This window comes from Nicotiana attenuata, unplaced genomic scaffold (genome assembly GCF_001879085.1).
Source record: "Nicotiana attenuata strain UT unplaced genomic scaffold, NIATTr2, whole genome shotgun sequence".
Taxonomy (NCBI): domain Eukaryota; kingdom Viridiplantae; phylum Streptophyta; class Magnoliopsida; order Solanales; family Solanaceae; genus Nicotiana; species Nicotiana attenuata.
Genome location: NW_017671765.1, coordinates 45265 through 67193, shown reverse-complemented (window position 1 = coordinate 67193; position 21929 = coordinate 45265). Strand labels below are relative to the sequence as shown.

General features: G+C 37.7%; 1 protein-coding gene across 1 annotated transcript; it reads left to right on the top strand.

Moving 5' to 3' along the window:
- The first annotated feature begins 5748 nt into the window (after positions 1–5748).
- LOC109210096 (laccase-15-like) lies at positions 5749–9148 on the top strand. The gene is made up of 6 exons (XM_019373469.1): positions 5749–5808; positions 6056–6207; positions 6638–6882; positions 7322–7450; positions 7534–8496; positions 9018–9148. Exons 1-6 carry the CDS (start codon positions 5749–5751, stop codon positions 9146–9148), a joined length of 1680 nt encoding a protein of 559 aa, XP_019229014.1.
- Positions 9149–21929: the final 12781 nt, after the last annotated feature.

Genomic DNA, 21929 nt, shown 5'->3' with positions numbered 1-21929 from the left:
GAGCACATACCTCTTCTCTAGGAGGTCCCTGAAGAGAAAGACTTTTACCTCGTTGAGGCTTGAAAATTCTAGGACTGCACCGGACCCTAGTAGGCTTATCTCCTCTTCCTCTTCCATTAGGACATTTTCTGGTTCTGGAGCATTGGGAGGGACTTGGACTGGTGGATCTAGGTTTACTACTGGGGGTGGGACAACATGTGGTATTTGGGGTGGTACATTTTGTGGATTTTCTGGTTGGACTGGGTTTGCATCGGGAAGAGCTTGCATGTTGTGGTTGCCCTGGGCTTGTGGGTTGTTCAATGGTAGGAACCATGGCATGAAGATGGGGTTCATGTTTGAGATTTCTCCCGGGGGAAAAAGGGTAGTTCCAGTTGGGAGGAATGATTTTGGATGGGGTTAAAGTGAGGTGGCAGGCTCCATTGGTGCCTCATGGCTTGGACTTGATCCAAGTTCATCGATGGTGCAAGTGGATGAAGTATGTTGTTCATCCATACGTGATTGAGGTAATTGGTCATTGCCATGTGCATTCCCTCCGACACTAATTGGTCTAGAAAGTGAGAGTTTTGAAGGACTATCACTGTCTCTTGGCCATCTAGTAGCATGTTGAAAGTTATAGCATGGCCCATTAGAGCTTGTTCCACCCATGAGAGTGGTTGATGGTCTTGGGGTAGTGGTGGTTGGATGTAGAAGATTTGGTTGGTTGATTGAGGGTTTGGATGAATTGGAGGGTTCGACATGTTTATGGCTCTTTGATGTCTCACTATTTGGACTAGTCAAAACCTTCTTCTTTGGGAGATTGGAATCCTTGGCATCTTTGGAGGGAGGTTGGTCGTTTATATTATGGAGGAAAGGTGTAGTTTCCTTCACTGCTTTTGAATTCACCAATGAAGTAGAGTTAGTAATTATAGTAGAGTCTATATGCATATCTTGGATATTGCTTGATGGAGTGGTATTTGTAAGATTTTGTTCAAATTTGGAGGGGAGATCGTGGTTGATTGGTTCAGCCATTTGTCCAAAGTCTAGAGATTGCATGGACACGTGTAGGCTATTGTGAAGATGAGGGTTATTTGCCATGCAGTTTGAGTTATCTCTTTTAGAGGAGATTAGAGGTTCGTTTAGGGGGTACCGTGTGGGGGGGGGGGGTTGTTTAGGCTCCTGATGGGGTAATTTAGGTCCTCATTACCCTTAGGTAGGGAATGATTATTTTGCATTTATTCTAATTGGACCTTTGCAGTGGGTGCCATTTGGACGTCCATTTCGTGGACTCCTTCCACATCACTAGCCATGCAGCTAGTATTAGTATTAATAGAATTATTATTAATATTTATTAAAATTAAAATTAATCAACTTGGGCGGAGGAACCAATGCTTCAAACATATTGCCCGTTGCAATGTATTTTTTAGTGGTTTGATTTTTTCCATTGGTTTTAGGCTGTGTAGGAGTAATGGCATTGCCATTATCAATAGATTTTCCTGTAGTAGTTTCATTTAATAAGAGAGATTGAGACATACCTGGAGGGAGGGTGATTGGGTGTTGCAGCTTACCAGAAGTGTGAGGCATCACCTTTTGATTTTGATTGGATTTTTTCTTCTTGGGAAACATAACCGTTTGCCAATTACTATCTTTTGTCTGGACAGTAGAACTTTCCATTTTGTCTTGAGGATCACCCAATTTGCTGGATTGGCTGTTGGCTGGGGTTTCTAGGTAGCTGTAGTGGAGCATTTAGGAAATGTGTAGAGACAATTGGCCATTGAGTGGCCTAGTCTGCCACATTTTTTGCATAAAAAATTTGCACCTTCATAATGGATTTCTTGTTTATGTTGTCCAATGAAGACATAGGGGGGAACAGGTACATCAAGATGGATTTCAATACAAATCCTAGCAAACCTTCCTCTAAGTGTGGATGATGTGCAAGCATCAATTTTAAGTAACCTACCGATTTTGTTACCAACTTTTGTTAAGATGAGGCCATCATAGAACTCAGTGGGTAATTGAGGAAGACGGATCCAGATAGTTGTGTTTGCAATTTTAGCTTCTGAAGCAATGAAGTTTGGAACCCATTTTTGGACTGAAAGAAAATGACCAAAAATAAACCAAGGGCCATTTTGGGGAGCTTTTAGCATACTATCCTCATTATTAAACTTGGTAATGTAGAATTCCGATCCTAAATCGATCAGAGGAAAATTCTCTTTAATTTTCCACAATTCTTGAATTTTTCTTTTAAGAATGTGGTGTTGAGTCTTTTTTCCTTGAAGCTTGATTATGGTAGAGAATCTCCATGGGTGGTAGATTCTTTTAAGATCTTCCGGGGATAGATGGATCTCTTGTCCTTGATCATCCGTAGGGTTGTTTGCATGGGTAGTATTAGTTTCATTGTGGAACTCTTGGATCCCATCAAGAGTTGGATCAATAATCCTATGAATTTGATCTTCATGTATTCGATCCAAAAGTTTTTGTTTGAAACTTGTGTTAGGAGGTTCAGGCATTATGGTAGGTTGTGTTGTATCAATATCCGGTGGTTTGGGAGGGATTTGATTATTTTGATTAAGGGTTTTCATTGTGAAAGTATTGTGGTAGCTAGAGAGAAGTTGGAGTTTCTCTCACTACTAGTTTTGTATTTCTTTATGTAATCGTAGATAAACTAAAAGTAACTAGATAAAATGTCAATTAGCTAAATAAAAGAAAATATTTTTGTAATTTTTATTTTTGTGATAAAATAAAGTAAAAGAGTCAAAACTAGTTAAAATAGCGATATGAGACCTAAACTAAATATTTAAATGATAAAATGTGTAAAATCTCGGGGAGGGTAAAAAATTACATATCTATAAGCATCATCAGATAAAGGAGTGTCCACTGCTAGCTTGGCATTTATATGGTCACTACAAGCAAACACGGTGCATGACTCTTTACTTCACGTAAATGGAGGAGCAGAATCACATCTGGTTGCCAACCTGCATCATGAATCTGGGGCTTGTGAGCACGTAGCACCATCACTAATTGCAACACCAAAGTCTTTCATATTCGTCGTGATTTGAAGTCTTCCATATATAAAAAATCAGTGGCGTATGCAGAATTTTTCATAAGCGGTGTCACATTTAAAAATTAAAATGAATATTGAATCAGAAAGCCACTAATTAGCGATAGTAATTATTAAAAGAAAACTTCACCATAAGCGTAAATATTTTATCTTTTTATTCTTCATCTATGTTGAAGAAAAAAAACAAAAGAACATGATTTTTTTTCCGATAGAAATAGAATTACGCAGTCTTTTACAAAATCTAGGATTAGTAATTCTGTTGCAATAGAATTTATTTATCACTCAGATTGTTATTAATGTGTGCTTCGTCCATCCTAGTTGTTCAGGCAAAAAACTGCGGCTAGGCAGGTTAGATCCCGCGACCTTTACCGATAAACCAACAATGTTATCCAGCAGACCACACAATTCAATCGTTAAGTGAAGTCATTGGTTTTAGTAGAAGTTTTTGACGTAGCGGTGTCACGTGACACCGCTTCGGCGTACATGCATCCGCCCCTGCAAAAAACACCTTACTCCTCCATTATATAAATATTGGATAATAATTTACGAAATGTTATCATCCAAAATTTTCGTTTCACTCACATTATATGCTCCAAACCTAGTGAACAAATGACCCAAATTGTTGTAAATAGATTTGATATTTGTTGCTCATCCAAATCTTAATTAAAAATACTGATTATAATTATACAACAATAACGCAAACATCCAATTTTTTTGAACATGCGCTTTGAATACATGCGAATTGGGCACTAATTGTGGAGTTCTTGAAGTGCCTAGACTTCCATTACTCTTAGGGGTCGTTTGGTAGGAGGTATTAGCAAAGCTAATGCAAGCATGTGCATTATTAATACCTTGTTTGGTACATTTTTTTCGACCTGTGTATAACTAGTACTTGTATTAGTTATACATCATACTTGGTATTATCCTATGTATAAGTAATGCATAGAAAACCATGACATTAGTAATACCAAGGCTCTTAATGCATGCATTAGTATGGTTAAAGATAAAATTATCCTTAAAGTCCCGTAAAGCTAGAGAATATGGAATGCATTTTTATAAATAACTATTTTTCTTAAAAATTATGCAATGCATTATAATTTTTAATACACCACACCAAACAGTAGATAAGATATAATATCTGCATAATTAATGCTTACATTACTAACTCATGCATTATTAATCTCTGCATTACTAATACATCTTATTCCGCACTATTCTTATACACTCTACCAAATGACCCCTTAGATGCTTGGGAGGAACCCATTCAATTAGGGATGGACCCATACTAGATATGGACTTTCTAAGGCAACTAACTGTGTTCTTCAATCCAACTCTGGATGTTGACCATCCTCGTTCGCACATGTGGATGGCTTCTAGAGTTGACATTTGTTCCTCTTATCGTGTAATTTTCATGCGATAAGTACAAAAATATCTAACATATTGAACAATCTCATTTATCTGGAATTGTGGAGTTAAATCTCATTTGTATGAAATTGTGTAATTGACTATATAAATAGTGTTTTACAGATATATTGAGTTTAAAATTCCGCAACAATATTTAATATTAGTTGAATTACAAGTGATATGGAGCGACTTTTAGATATTTATAAAGGAGACTTGTACCAAAAAGAGAAGAAGTCATTTTTGTCGTTTTGATTGATAGAAATTCATTTCATGTTGAAAAAATATTTTTCATGATTCAAGGTACGCAATTGAAAATGACTATGAAATAAGACATTTTCCGGTAACAAATTTTCAATCAAGATTTGTGAAAAGGGTTTTTACATTATGGTGTAATATAATTTATTATAACAGGTTGCGTCTTACTTATTTTTCAGGGTAGTGATTCCACTTATTTCGAGTAATTATGTATAATTTATCTTTTAAATAATTTAACAAATAGAAGTTTTTTTATATCGTCAGTATACACAAGTTTAACCCTCTTTCAACCAAGATAAAGATCAAGATGCAAAACTTAAATAATATAGAGCTAGGAAAGCTCTAGCCTACCCTGCTTCCTTCAAATGCACTCATACATTGCCCAAAAAGGATTGTTGGCATTGCAAAATAAAGTAGGAAAATGAGATAATAAATACTCGTGTAGCAATGAAGCAAATGCACATAGAAGTAGTTGCAGAACAAGAAAAAAAAATGGCGGAACCAAGAAAAGATGTCCACAATTCAAGGAGCATTTTCATTTCAATTCAGGAAGCCATAATCAGAAAAACTCAAATAGTGCATTTGAAGTTAAAGTCAACTTTAATTTTAAGATATGCCTAAAGTATATCGTTAACTAAATTAATCTGCAATGTTTAACAAGATGCCTACTTTCTTTTAATGAGAAAGTCAAATTCCCAATCTCTTAATCATTTTCGTATGCAACTAATACAGCATCTAATCTTAGCTTGAAGGGTGCAGATTATCCTTTTACTCTTTCCATTCTATAAATTATATCTCAACAAGAGATAACGCGTAGTAAATCATCTTAAATATTTCGCGAAAAGATGAAGGTTATTGTCAACTTATGGGTTGGAAGAACAGTTCTAAGAGCATGTCTTCTAGCATTCATGTTTACTATTTTCCAACATACTCGAGCTTTCATTCAACAACATAAATTTATCGTGAGTAGATTTCACCATTTCTTCTCCCTATTCTTGTTTATGTTAAGATTTTTCATAGTAACAGAGTCGTTTTACTGCTATATGTAAGAGATGACTTATGCGCGCACAGGGGCGGATCCAGTGCATTTGTTACGGGTTCCTGTGAACCCAGTAACTTTTGCCTAGATTTTGTATTTGTATTGAAAAATTTATTAAATAATATAAGAATATTTAGCTTGAAACCCAGTCCGTTAATCCAGTTATTATTGTATATTAACTTGAGATTTCTATAGGAACCCATAAACTCCTGAATCCGCCTCTAGGCACGCGCACACACAAACTAACTGCGCCTACGAAAGTGAAATGTGAGTATTTTCTTAATACTAGCTTCCTTTATCTGGCTAACGTTGCATGGCAGGTGAAAGAAACTTCATATCAAAGGCTCTGCGAATCAAAGAGCATCTTAACTGTGAATGGACAATTTCCAGGACCCACTATTTATGCTCGGAAAGGAGAAACTATTATTGTGGATGTCTACAACAAAGGGAAATCCAACATAACCATTCACTGGTATGACTAATACTATACAGTATATGATTTTTCTTAAAACTATAGTGTCTGGATCATAGTGTCGGACCTTTTTACTGGCTATCGCGTTTGCGTTTCATCTATTTTTTGATCTTTATGATGTTATTATTCATATGATCTCGGTTGGTGGTATTGATATTACTAATAGTATTGGCTTACCCTTCCCAGACCCCACTTGTGCGATTGTACTGGGTCGTCGTTGTTGTTGTTGTATAGTTTCTGGACCAGCTTGTATGCACCTTGACTAGTGCTACAAGGAACTTGCTACCTCTCACCAGCGCAGATACTGGATAAGTTTGTCCACTAACGCTTGGACAGATGGGAAGAAATCATCTAGTATATTTCTTTTGCTGGGACTTAATTAGTTCTTTGGAATTTAAATTCGAATAATTTTTTACGTAATAAAATGCAGGCATGGAGTAAAACAACCCAGGAATCCATGGTCAGATGGGCCAGAATACATAACCCAATGTCCGATCCCCCCAGGTTCAAAATTCAGGCAAATGTTGATCTTTTCGGATGAGGAGGGCACCTTATGGTGGCATGCACACAGAGAATGGGATCGAGCCACGGTTCATGGTGCCATTGTTGTTTATCCCAAACTTGGTACTAGCTATCCTTTCCCCATACCTGCTGCCGAACTAACCCTTGTCTTAGGTACAATTTACAATTTTAATCGATCTTGTACCCGGTTTAATTTAAACGCAATGAACTCTTATGATTGGATGTGATCATTCTAGCAGTAACGCACCGGATCCCATCAGAACTCCGAAATTAAGCGCGCTTAGGCGAGAGTAGTACTAGGATGGGTGATCCCTTGTGAAGTCCTCGTGTTGCATCCCTCTTTTGAAGGGGAGCGTTGGAGCAACGATAAAGTTGTTTCCGTGTGACCTATAGGTTACTGGTTCGAGCTTGGAAGCACCCACTAATGATTATATTGGTATAGATTGTCTACATCACACCCCTAGGAATGCGACACTTTCCCGGATCCTGTATGAATGCAGGATGCTTTGTGCACTGGGCTGCCTTTTTTTTTTTTTTTGAAGTCTTATGATCAAGCCTCTAAAAACTATTGTCTTCTTGATTTGATTCTTAGGGGAATGGTGGAAAGAAAACATTATGTTGGTATATGAGCAATTTATCACCTCAGGAGGTCAACCAATTGATTCTGATGCTTATACAATAAATGGTCAGCCTGGAGATTTTTACCCTTGCTCAAAGCATGGTAAGTGAATTGTAACTCCATCAGAAAACAAAAGGCAAAGATGAGTTTGTAATTTTTAACTTTCCTATTAACTGTATGGGCAGAGACATTCAAGCTAGAGGTAGAGTGTGGGAAGACATATCTGCTACGGATCATAAACGCCGCAATGAATGAAATACTTTTCTTTGGAATAGCAGAGCATAAACTCACAGTAGTAGGAACAGATGGAAGCTACACTAAGCCTTTGACAAGGGATTTTATCACAATAACCCCTGGACAAACATTTGATTGCATATTGGAGGCTAACCAGAAGCCTGGCCGTTATTACATGGCTGCTAGAGCTTATTCCAGTGGGGTTAATGTCAATTTTGACAACACAACCACCACAGCCATTGTGGAATACAAAGGAAACTACGACGAATATTCTCCTCCTCCTCCATTGCCTTATTTACCTTGTTACAATGATACTCTTGCAGCTGTAGATTTTAGTGCTAGTCTTAGAAGCTTGGCTTCAAAAGACCACCCGGTATCTGTACCAATTGAAGTGAAAGATAGATTGATATCAACAGTTTCAGTAAATGCATACCCTTGTCCTATAAACAGCACAAATTCTACGTGCCAAGGACCTAATGGAACGAGACTAGCAGCGAGTATGAACAACATAAGTTTTGTCAACCCGTCCATTGATATCCTAGAAGCATACTATTATCATATAAAGGGTGTGTTATTCGGGGACAAATTTCCAAAGTTTCCGCCATACGTATTCAATTATACTGCAGATGTCCTGCCTTTGAAATTGGAAATACCAAAAAGCGGGACACACGTAGTAATGCTGAAGTATAATACCACAGTTGAGCTTGTTTTTCAGGGGACTAACCTGGTTGCTGGCATAGATCATCCAATGCATCTACATGGATTTAATTTCTACACTGTTGGATTGGGACTTGGAAATTTCGACGAGAGGTTGGATCCTCTGAACTATAATCTTGTCGATCCTCCTCTCCAGAACACTGTTGCAGTCCCTAAAAGGGGTTGGGCTGCCATTAGATTCAAAGCAGACAATCCTGGTAAGTCTAATTCCTTTTTTTTTACTAGTACAATTGGAAGCTCATTTATTTGCTAACTTTATTTATCAAGTACTCCATCTATTCCACGCTATACATTTTTGGATTATTAAGTATCGTTACTAATGAAGGGAGCCTTAGCTTAACTGGTAAAGTTGTTGCCATGAGATCAGGAGGTTACGGATTCGAGCCGTGGAAGCAGCCTCTTGCAGAAATGTTGTGTACAATAGACCATTGTGCTTGTATAACCTTTTCCCATACCCGGCGCATGGTTGAATCTTAGTGCACCCGGCTGCCCTTTAAGTACTGTCATTTATGGTATTTTTTATATAGTTTCTAAGTATGTAACTTTTATTTTAACAAACTTGAATATTCTATATACCTGAATCGCATGAAAAGTAAATAGTTTGACCCTGGAATTTGGAGCTCCATCACATAAAATGGAAGCACAGGGGAGTATTTCTTTTGCAATAATTGAACATTATTTTTCTTCTTTGCTTATTCTTGATCTTCCAATGTTCCAGGAGTTTGGTTTTTGCACTGCCATTTTGAGCGTCATTTAACATGGGGCATGAAGACTGTATTCATTGTGAGAGAAGGCGATTGCCCTGACAAAAAGTTGTTGCCACGTCCCTTAGACATGCCTCTATGCTGATTCTGTGTGAATCAAGGGCGGATTACAGGGGAGATTATGAGGCACGTGAACCCAAGATTTCTCCGCAAAATTAGATATTTTATATATATATTTTTAAAAATTGTACTTCCTTCGTTCACTTTTACTTGGCAGGTATACTAGAAATAGTTTTTCATTTTTACTTGTCACTTTACGCATATCAAGAAAAGACTAATTTTTTCCTGTTTTACCTTAATTCATTAACCAATATTTCTTGAATAAATAATGGTCAATTGTAGCTTTCCAATGCTCAATATTGGAATTAACAGAGAACTCTTCATTATCCCCCTTCGTTAAACACAAAAGTCCACTAAAGTTATCTTTTATTCTCTTGTTCTTTGGAGTATTTTTTTCTTCGGAAGTTTTTTTTTAAACTCTCTAGTTAGTCCAAAAAAATCTGTGCACATCTCCTTTAAGAAATGGACGAAAAAGTGAATATTTTTAAGGAAACCGATGAAATTCCCACAAATATCAAGATCAGGTATATATTGTGCAACACCATAAGAATTATCAGGCTCAACAGGAATATTTAGATCTATTTGGTCCAATGAGATTTGATGATTGTATCTTGCATCTATTATTGTTTGAACTCTCATTACAGTGAAGCATGATTTATAGAGTAATGTTTTAGTGGGAAAATTTTAATTTTATATACTCCAAATTAAAATAATGTTTGCCTCCAAAAAATTGGGTGAAGTATTTTCTGAACGGTTTGTCTCCTAAATTTACTCAATCGTTTGGCTCAAGAAAAAAAATTCAAGCTTTTTAACTAAAGAGATGGTCAGATGGATGTGTAAAATATTGATATCTATAAAAATTAAATGTACTTGGAACTTCATAGTGGCTCTTATAAATACGTGTGGGAATTTGGGTTCAATTATTGAGTATCAATTAATAGGGTTATTGTGGTAAAATTATCATGTCAATCATTATTTCTTAAGGGACGTGAAAAATCAAAACATGCCAAGTAAGAGTAAACGGAGGGAGTATAATATTTACCGTTGGCACCCATATTTCAGGAAAGCTAAATGGTGCACTTGGTAGTTGAATTATTTACCAAGATCAATAGGGATCAATTCCCATTTAATACATTTTATCCTCTTTTTTTGTAGTGCACTCATGTAGTAAAAATCCTAGATCCGCCTCTAGTATGAATCTTTCTATCGTATACTAAAAGCCTCAACCGCGCCCATATGAAATTTGTTGCAATTTGATTAACAGTTGTACTGAATCAAATGAAAAGTTTTTATAGTTGAACCTGTCATGGCTAACACTCTGTTTGGATCATTGTTCCTCGTCGTTTTATAATTTGTTGTATTGTATTGTGTCGTATCGTTTTATGAATACAATGTTTGGATAGATTGTACTGTTTGTTAATGTTAAATAATGTTTGGATCATTGTTCCTCGTCGTTTTATAATTTGTTGTATTGTATTGTGTCGTATCGTTTTATGAATACAATGTTTGGATAGATTGTATTGTTTGTTATTGTTAAATAATATTTTTCTGTTTGGTTTGACTGTATCAGACTGTAGTAACTGATAAGTTGACTAAAATATCCTAAAGTGTTTAAATATTAAACTTATTAAAAATTATGTATAAAAATAATTTTAAAAAACAAAATAGAAGAAGGCAAAACACCTTAAGAAAGCAGAACAAATGAGCGAAATAGAAGAAGACAAAACAAAGGAGCACAGCTAATTAGAATTGAGTTAAAAGCATATTAGGAGAAAATAAAACAAAAGGCGGCAAAACACCTTTAACGTTGGCGGCAGAAGTTTTGGAAAAAACAAAGTAGGTTATAGGTTGGAAATTTGGAGTTAAAATAGCGAACGGCTATTTTTTAAAGCCCAACGGCTCTTTTTTAAAATAGCCAAACGGCTACTTTTTTTTAAAAAAGAATTATCGTTGGGCACGTTTGGCCCACCAAGGGACCAGTCCGGTCCCGATCCGGTCCCTTGGCGGGCCAAACGGTGCCGGTCCTACCGGTTCAAAGCCAAGAACCGGCCCAAGCCCACCTCTAGCGGTCCTACCGATCCCGGCCCACTTAGCCCACTTAGCCCGTTTGGCTTGCGGTCCCGGTCCCGTCCCAGACCGGCCCACTTGCCACCCTTAGCATAGATGCAGCAGAATAAAAAGACTTACCTATTAAAGGTAGCAAATCGACGACTCGGTTCAGATATTCGCGAGATAAAAATGAGTAATGCAAACAAATGATATATCTGACCCGACTCGTATTTGATACAGATAATAAATGGGTTAAGCAGTGGATAATATGGATATCTGTATTATCCATGGCATCTTGAATATGAATCTTTTGGGAAAATTCCTAGTCTCTCAAACTTGAGTAATCCACAATTTGAGTCACTGCAAATATAAAAGTTAAACCCATTGGTTATCCAATTTTTAAGTGGATAATATGGATCCTATCCATATTTGATCTATTTTTGAAAAGTTTTCAACCCATTTTTAATGGATAATGTGGATGGTTATTAAAGATGTTAATTATTCCTTCCATTCCAGTTTATTTGATATTATTTCCTTGTTAGTCAGCGTGAAAAAGAACACTGTATACGGTCAAAGTCGAGCTCGACTACAACTTGGTAGATTTAGCTTAGAACGTGGCGACCACACTCGAGATTGACCTCGAGTCTCACCGAGCTGGAACCTGAGTTCATAAGACTTGCCTTCGAGGAACGTTGAGTCAGGTATCGACATTAGACTGGAGCAAGCTCAGAAATAACAAACGGAAGACCAAAATATCTGCGACCAGGCAGATATTATAGCAGGAATCTTGGCGCATATCAGCAAGGAACCGGCAATTAGCAAATCAAGAGACTTTTACCTTTTATAGAAATGTACCTAGAGTAGGACTCCTCTACTATATAAGGGGGTTTGATAATTCATTGGACACATTGTAACACGCATCTCAAATCTATATACTGTTATTACTAGTTCTTATTATCTCATCATTCTATTTCGATATCGATTAAGGCATTTTTGACTCGAGGTTGACCAACCTTCAAGGCCATGATTGTTCAACTTGTGTGGTTTGCATTTACTTTTCTATCATTAATTTCAATATTAATGTGATTTCTCAATTTGTATCAAGTTATATTACGTATCCTTAAAACCGCGTATAAATTCAGTTATTATCTGATTTTAAGGGTAAACAATTTGGCGCCCACCGTGGGGATAATGATAATAGTGGTTATTTGATACAAATTTCCATAACACACACTACTTTACATTTGTTCTTTGGAGTGTTTTTGATTCTATAATCAAAATGTCGAACTCTCAATCAGCACCCCTACACGTTGACTATGATTTCGGCCACCATGGCGAAAACAATAACGTATTACTCGAAAACGATGTGCCCCTCGTCGATCTCGATGGAGTCCCGGCTGCAGATCCAATTGATGTCATTCCTCCAGTGTCCCTTAAAACATGTCCCCTCGGTGTCTAGTTTCCACCGTCTATCTTTTAAGTATGTTTTGGTGATGTTCTGTTTCTGGTACTTGTTTTGTTTTGTTTTGGAATTGTGGATGGTAAGAATGATTCTGCTCCTGCCTGTAAAAGTTCAAATTTAGTTCATGCAAGTCTTTCCCTTTTGTTGTTTGCGTTATTGCTCTTTTGTCTCTGTTTTCTATCACGTTGTGTGCAAACAAGTGGCTTGAGTTAACCATGCTAGACTTCTTTATGCTCTTTACTTGGTTTGTGCTTTTTATGATGCCAAAAGGGGGAAGGATTTTTGCATAATTGAACATGTTACATCTCGCGTTTTCGTACGTTAAAAGTTTCGTCTTTGGTTAATTGACGTAGACTCGGGGATGAGATCATCTTGACGTTAACGTACTTACGCTATTTATAACAAGCGATAAATAAGTGTTATGAAGGATAAGGGGGTACACGGATTAAGAAAAACGAGTTTCGTTGAAAGCAGCCAATTTGGAATAAAATACTGTTCGAGCGACAATACCCGATAATTATGAACTAGTACCATGCAAGGTACCATATGACCATGGTAGTATAATATATAAAGTATATATGAAGTATTTTGAAAATAAATAGAATTTTAAGTAAATTGTGATAATATTTTTTAAGCTATGCGGGAAATTGATTAATTACCGGGTAACGGAACATTACCCGGTTAGCTAATAAGTGGATAAAAAATTAATAAAATAACCTACCCAAACTCCCCACGTGGCAGTGTGCCACCATATGACTCATAGTCATATGTGTTGCATGACAAAGTAACGTGTAAAGTTACTAAATGACTCATTAGAATGAGTCATTTTAATAGAAAGGCTTGATTGACTTAAGATAACTCTTGAACTTGATATAACATTTAATTTCCATTGGATCCTTTCTGAAAGAAGAAAAACGAGAATCAGAAGCTTCAACCAAGCTTCAATTCACTCTTTGATTTAAAATCAAAAACTTGGAAACAGAAGCTTCAAAAAAACAACGTTGGATCAAGCTTAAAGTTTAAATCCATTCTCTAGTTCACAAACGTTCAAGCAGAACAAGTTTGTTGCAATTTCAAGAAAATCCAGTATAAAATTCGCAGAAGTAGATTCGTTCAAATAATTTCAGGAACAGGTATGTTAAGGCTAAACCTTTCTTTTATTTTGTCATGATCCAGTAACTACATGTGTTTGATAACGAGACATGAAGAGAAGTTCATATTCCTGAATTTATGTACATTTTTCTAGACTCATAAGTTATAGCATCCTCCCTTATCAGGACTTCATATTTAGTTTAGTCTTGTCTTCTTTCAGCCAAGAGAGCAAAGAGTATATATATTTATATATACAGTATTAAAATATTTTCATTACCATCGAGCTATAATCGATGGGCAGGCCCCTATTGGGCAACCTCTGATCAGATGGCAAGTTATATACCGAGCCTACTGTGGCCGAGCGCCTATAAGCGAGCCCAGTTGGTCGAGATACAGAGCTTAGTATGGCCGAGCGCATATGAGCGAGCCTACTACGGCAGAGCAGTTATATATATATATATATATACCGAGCCTTATAGGGCCGGACAGCTATTTTACTTACTAGATTGAGAGAGTTGAGTCAGTTTCAGCAGGTAAGCATATCTTCAGATTATCTTTGACTCCCAGTTGCTTCAGTTATTGTATTATCAGCTCAATTTCAGCTTTCAGTATATTGCCTTGCATACTCGGTACATTATTTCGCACCGACGTCCCTTTTCTGGGGGCGCTGCATTTCATGCGTGCAAGTTTAGACAGACAGACGGGTAGACCTCCTCATTAAGTGTTGCCCGAGTTCAGCTCGACCGGTAAGCTCCATGCCTTTCGGAGTTGCCGGGTCTAGAACCTTATGTACATCTTGTATATATATGTATATATGTTATGAGTAGGTCGGGGAGCTGTTCCGATCACAGTATATCCATCAGTAGAGGCTTGTAGACACATTCTGTCAGTTAGTGCAGTTTGATGGACTTGTAGGCCTTGTATGTATATTTGGTTGGTTTGTCAGCTGTAGTAAGTACGACGGTCTTGTCGGCCCGGCTTTATGCTGATATTTAATCAGCATTCGCCGTTGTCTTGTAATGTGGCCCATGGCCAACGTATGACATCATATGTTCAGAGTTCCTTAGTCGCAAGTTGGTACGCAAGGATAGGTGAGGCACGGGGTGCCGGTCTCGCTCCCGGGTTCGGGTCGTGACATATTTTTTTCTTCTTAGATCGAATTAGAATAAAATAGATTCATTCAGTAACTTTCACAACAATCGAAATTTGACCTCCTGTGTCTGTGAATTAAAGAAAGGAGGAGGTCAATCAAAAAGAGATGTTAATTAATCAAAGGTTGGTACATTTTTTCAACCAGCACACTTTGTATTATCCTATGTATAAGTAATGCATAAAAAACCATGGCATTAGTAATACCAACGCTATTAATGGATGCATCAGTACGGTTAAAGATAAAATTGTCCTTAAAGCTAGAGAATATAAAGGGCATTTTGTAAACAACTATTTTCTAAAAATTATGCAATGCATTATACTTTTAATACTACCACACCAAACAGTAGATAAGAAATAATATTTGCTACAACTAATGCTTGCATTACTAACNTAAAACCCTGTAATCTCATGTATCAGCTCATCTTGTGATTGGGTGTGTGCACCATTCTGAGTAGCCGAGATACAGAGCCTAGTACGACCGAGCGCCTATGAGCGAGCCTCTTATGGCACAGCTGTTATATATATATATATATATATATATATACATACCGAGCCTTATAGGGTCAGACTGCTATTTTACTTACTATATTGAGAGGGCTGAGTGAGTATCAGGGGGTAAGCATATCTTCAGATTATCTTTGACTTCCAGTTACTTGCAGTTATTATATTATCAATTCAGTTTCAACTTTCAGTATATTGCCTTACATACTCGGTACTTTTTTGTACTGACGTCTCTTTTGCTTGGGGACGCTGCGTTTCATGCCCGCAGGTCCCGATAGACAGGCCGAGAGCCCTCCAAGTAGGCTATCAGCTCAGCGGAAGATGTTAATGCGCTCCATTTGCTTCGGAGTTTCTTGTTTGGTTAGTATAATTTAGACGTGTATTGTTTGATATGGCGGGACTCTGTCCCGACCTTTATGACATTTATGTACTCTTAGAGGCTTGTAGACATATGTCATGTACGTGAAAGATTGTACGGCCTTTTCGGCCTATATTTTGAGTTTATAAATGATTATTTTGGCCTATTAGGCCCGTATATCACGTGTATATGATGATGTAATAAGAAAGATACGTTACGTTGGTACTCAGTTGAGTAAGGTACCGGGTGCCCGTCGCGGCCCATCGGTTTAGGTCGTGACAGAACAACTGAGGGAACAGGTGTCTACCAGCTCCCGAGGAAACTATACGAAGTCAACTCTCCAGTTGAAAAAGTTGCTGCCTGCACACGCTACAGTGTAGGAACAATGCAGCAGTCAACTTTATTGGGAAAACCGTTTACCTACCTTGCTTACATCATTGTAAGTGATGTTACACATGTATTATTACACTCAAGGAAGGTAAAACAAATCACTTGAGCACTTAGAGATTTCACTCAAGCACTTAAACAGTGATTAAGCTTCTGATCAACAATTCTCAAATGTATCAAGAACAAAGAACAACACTACTACGGACCCGTTCCTCATATCAAGTAATTGTATATCGTTAGTCGATTTGCAACTTTGTTAATGTTCTTACATGTAACCCCTACTTAGCTTACTTAGAAGCAGTGTGTAGGAAATTCGTGTAGATCATAAATCCCGTGTTTGTGTCTTGGCTAGAGTTAGTCAAGTTGTTAAGTCTTGTAATAGAGGTATTACAAAGCGTCTTGTAATAGGTGTGTTACAAGTTAGAAAGGGATTAAGAGGTTAACTCCTAGGTTGCATAGGTTGTAATCTAAAAGTTGCGTAGTAGTGAAGTTGAAATCCTACAAGGGTAGGTCGTGGCTTTTAATCCCGCTGTTGATACCCAATATTTCCTTCATATATTTTTAAATATGCATACATATTTTCAAGATAGTGCACATGCATTTACAAATATGCATAAGTATTTTTATAATTTTTCTATAATTTTAAAGGCTTTAAATCAATTTATTTCTGTATTTTTTATTATAGAAATACCCAATAATTATCCCTCATATCATTTTTGTGATGATTTAATCTTCTAAATTTATCATTTACGTTCATATAGCGCTTAAATATTTTAATTGTATTTTTATAATTGCATTTGCATTTTTAAGGCTAGAATTGCATATTTTGCAATAATAGCCCATATATATGCATAATTATATTATCTATACAGAAAATGACTTTCTATATTTTTATAATGTTAGATAATTATTTTTAAATCATTTTCATATATAAGTGGCATTTTATCATTTGCTAAATAATTTTTATAAATTATTTTACTAGTTTAATTGGATATTTAAAACATAGCCCTTTTAATCAATTTTTTCGGGCCTAGCCCACTATCCACTACCCCCAGCCCAATAACCTAACACAATTACCCTTACCCAATTAGCTACCCGACCCAAATCCCCTTTAATCGTGACCGTTGATCTCTGAGATCAACGGTCCATATCCCTTCCCCTTATTTTAATTACACCCAAACCCCAAACCCTAATTCATTTACCTAAACCCGCCGCCACTGTATTCTCTCATTTCCTCTCTTCACCCCTCTCAAACCCTAGCGCTGTAACCCTAATTCCCCCTTCGATTCCAACCAAATATGGAATCAACCATGGATTCCCTTACCTTATTGGTCTCTCCTCACCAGTGGCTACTCGTCTATGACCCTATTTAGTTGCTTGCCTAACATGGAAAGAAAATCTTACAAAAATTGAACTAAATCGGTTCAACTCTCTGATTTCTGTGGCTATTCCGTCTATATTCATCTCTGAGTCTTTGTGAGTAACGAACATATTCATATCTTCTTTGATTCTTACTTACCCCAAATTAGGGTTTCAAATCCTCTTATTTGAAACAAATCTGGTTCAGACTCTGTGCATTAGTGACCATGCCTATAGGATCTTGTTTGTTTAAGTTAATTATACTTCCTGGCAATCTGTTAATTTCTGTCTAAATATGATTAATAGATATCATGCCTATAGAAATAAAAATCGGTTTCAAACCTATAAATCATGCATATTGGATTTTAAAACTAATAGATATCATGCCTATAGGGTAAAATCAGTTCTGGAACTTAGAAATCCTGCCTATAGGGGTTTAAATCAAATCAGCAATTAGAAAGCATGCCTATAGGATCTAAAAGAAGTAAAACTATCTTTTGAGTTAAAATCAGTGCTACACTTAGAAATCATGCCTATAGGTCTGTCATTGACGAACTCGTAGAAATCATGCCTATAGGATCCTGTTAGTCTATTATGAATTCAAGCGCTCATGTAAAACACTTAGGCAACAGATCCGTAGAACTTGTTAATGATTCTGTGTTTAAAACTGTGACGCATTTCTGCCTGAGGTGCGCAGATCCATGCCGAATAAAATCAGTAGGCAAACAAATAGGTCTTAATGCTCGCCTTAACAAATCTGTTTCCGAACCCTATTTTCTCACGTAGATATCCTGCCTATAGGATCTTAAATTAATAAGATTGCTGGTTCAAATGCGTGCTTTTGTTTCTTTTACGTGGAGGTTAATATGAGCCTATACTTGCTCTTTTCTTGAAAGTCCTATTTGCTTTTTGTGTGTCGCCTAGATTTCACATTTTTTTAAGAAACATAGAGTGGTCTAGAACCATCCCAAATAGAGGTCCTAATGCCTCCAGGACTATAGGTAAGGGACGGGTAGTGCACGCATAGGGTACGGTTTAGAATCAATTAGTGCGCTTAAGTAACAACTTGAAGATAGTAATTGGGTAGTAAAGGAAATGATAGCCCATGCGCTAATGCTATGAATAAAACCCCGACTTGAGGGAGTTGTAAAGCATTGCATGGAATGATCCTATAGGCTAAAAAACTTAGGACCACCCCTATACTCTTATTTGAAATAAACTGAATATTGTATTTGTCCAAATTGTCTTCCTCCCCTTTTAAGACTAATTCGCTTAATTTAAGTCCGGCCGGGACCCACCGTTGTGGGCCTCGAGGGGTGCCTAACACCTTCCCCTCAAGGTAATTTCGAGCCCTTACCTGATCTCTGGTGATGTAGACTGGTTATATGAGTTAATTGCTCTAGGTACCCTAAAGCACCTTACTCCGTTTGGTGGCGACTCTTTCAAATCCAATTCCCTACCCTCACGGAAAGGAGTTATCCCAGAAATGTCGAAACCCGATTTCGCGAGAAAAAGGGGGCGTGACAATATGGCGACTCTGCTATGGATATCTTTAGGCTCTTACCATAACGAACTTATCTGTGAATTATTCGTAAAGCATGTCTTTATTATTCCGTTAATACTTGCATACCCCTGCCCATTCTACGTGAATTTATTTATGATGTCCTTCCCCTGCTTTATCACTTTTACTATAAAAACTGACTTGTCTCCCTGTTTTCCTTTTCTTAAATGTCTTTACAATTATTAAATACCGCATTTTATCTTTATTCATCATGCAAATAATCGACAACGTGTTATTTTCCTTTTGCATAACTCCATGCTCAATATCATATTCCCCTCGTGCGTACTAATACCATAGCGACACTTGATGAGTGCCCGCACTCTTCCTAATATCACCCTTTAAATTCGGATAGGCTTATTTGCGGTAAAACTAGTCGATCAACGGTTTAGTCAACGATTCCGTGCCTTTCCCCCTCAAGTTGTCCGCTTGAGGGTACCAGTCTAGACTTCTAGAAAATTTGCTCTGATAAATAACTATACATGCATCATGGTTAAACCTAGCCAGGGTTAATATGCTATCCACATAGTAACCCTCTATGAAAGCCTTGTCCAAAGTCCACCGGAATTTCCATAATCCCAATGGACGCAATCACGATATGTGCATATTTGGAGAGATAAATGCCGACATGCTAATCGTTAATGTGTAAGTAATCGAATCCGTAGGGGGTAGGGATCTAACTCTATTTATTTTGCAGAAAATGAGGCACGAAGTCCCCAGGTTCGGCATGGTCCAAATTATACCAATAGTATTGTTAGACTGGTGGGAAAATCTTTCGCCAAGCGATAGAAATCACGTGAAAAGGGTTCTTGGAAATTTACCCTTCTTATTGGACATCCAACCAAACAACATGCTGGTCGAAGCTGCTACCATGTTCTGGGACGGAGAAAGAGCTCTGTTCCGTTTTGCTGACATAGAAATGACTCCTCTCTTGGGGGAAATCGGAGGATTCGTTGGATTACCATGAGATAGTCCCGGTTTACTAGTATTAGAAAATCGCAATACTAGGGGGTTTCTAAAAATGATGGGACTGAGAAAGAATGAGGACTTGGAGTGCTTGAAAAACTCTTGCATACCCTTTGACTTCCTCTATGAACGATACGGACACAGCAAATCTTACCGTATCTTTCATGGCGAATTCTCCATCACTTCCCTGGGTTGGACTCATCACCACGTTTTTGTATTCATTGTCTGCTTTCTTGGTATGATAGTGTTCCCAAGCCAAGGGAATAGAAATCAAACCAGGTTGGCCATGGTAGTCAATGCTTTAATAGAGGGAATTGAGGGACAAACCTACAGTATTGTCCCGATGATTGTAGCAGACATATATCGAGCTCTGGATCGTTGCAAGAAGGGGTTCAAACACTTTGAGGGTTGTAACTTGCTATTACAGATTTAGTTGTTAGAACATCTTCAGAGGGGTCAATACCGCCAAGAGTTCCCACGAAGACCATGGAACGATCATATCGCTTTCCACCATCCTAAAAGAATGACCTTATCCTAGACAGATTTGCACAACCAGAGAATACTACAGAATAGGCACAATTTTTCAACAATTTGACCGAGGACCAGGTTCACTGGATGTTTTGTGGTTCCCTACCGATGAATTCATCATCAGATCCAGGGATGTTCCGCATTTGGTGTTGATTGGGTTAAGGGGAATACACCCCTATGTTCCTATCAGAGTTATGAGACAAGCTGGTAGAAAACAAGTCATACCACGAGTCTCCAAAATGAGTCACTATAGAGCCAATTTTCAGGGTGACGCCATTCCATACAAATGTGAGGCCTAGCACATGTGGCACTTGAAGATTATCGTGGAAAAGGACACCATCGAGCCAGATGGATATCACGCTGGTCATGTGTACTTCTACCATCATGGTTAGAAGATAACATAGCAGGAATATTCGAGCCAAGGGTTGGCCAAAGAAACAGGGTCATAGATGAAGTTGTTGAAGCACAAGTGAAGTATGAGAGGCTACGCAAGAGGATCCTTGAATCCAAAGCCAAGCATCTGGAACAACACAAGTTTGACATGGAATCAATTAACGAGTGGAAGGAAATGGCTACGAAATCGACAGAAAGGCTGGAGTATTTGGAGCAGGGTCTAATGGAACTGGAAGGGAAGATGAAGAAAAGGGTCGTAGATTGTTAGAATGCAGAGGGAAACGAAGGAGGACATCTAGCAAAGCCATACCTGCTGCTGGACATGCACGACCTAGGGAATCTGATTGATGGAGCCAAGAAGGCCAAATATGGGGAAGGTAGATTAGGTTTATCTGTTTTGAGTCATTTTGGAAATTCGAATGTAATAAGGCATATGCCATTAGTAACTCATTTATTTATCATCATTTTTGGGTTCAGTTTATTTACTACATTAATGAAATGAGGCATTTATCAGCATTAAATCTCTCCAAATCTACTTGTCGCTAGGCCTACCTCGGGCCCAACGAAGTTCCCCCAAATTAGGACGCGAATTTATAATTCCCGCAATACGTGTTTAAATACTACAAATGCTTTTCAGAATCCTTACTGACTTGTCTACCGTTTGTTTTTCTCTATTTTGATTATTCCCATCCCTTAAGGTTGGTTCGCACATACTGGCATCATCAGCATATCACACAAGATCTAGAGGCCCTCCACCTCCTCCTCCTCCAAGTAATCCGAAAAGCAAGGGAAAGGCTAAGATGGATGATATGAGTGGTATTCGAAAAGAAAATTCTGAGAATGTTGAAACTTCAGACGGTCGGAGTACTCTGGCCCAGAATGATTTGGTCCTACGATTGGAACAGAAAATACTGGAGTTGCAAGGAGAACTTGAGCAGGTCCGGAACTTGGCAAACCTCTCCCTATCCCTAAACGTCCTAGACATTAACCAACAAAATGCT

Coding starts and splice junctions, on each gene's coding strand:
- LOC109210096 (XM_019373469.1), top strand. CDS start 5,749: ATGACTTATGCGCGCACAGGGGCGGATCCAGTGCATTTGTTACGGGTT. Junction 5,809..6,055: donor TACGGGTTCCTGTGAACCCA/GTAACTTTTGCC, acceptor GTTGCATGGCAG/GTGAAAGAAACTTCATATCA. Junction 6,208..6,637: donor TCCAACATAACCATTCACTG/GTATGACTAATA, acceptor AATAAAATGCAG/GCATGGAGTAAAACAACCCA.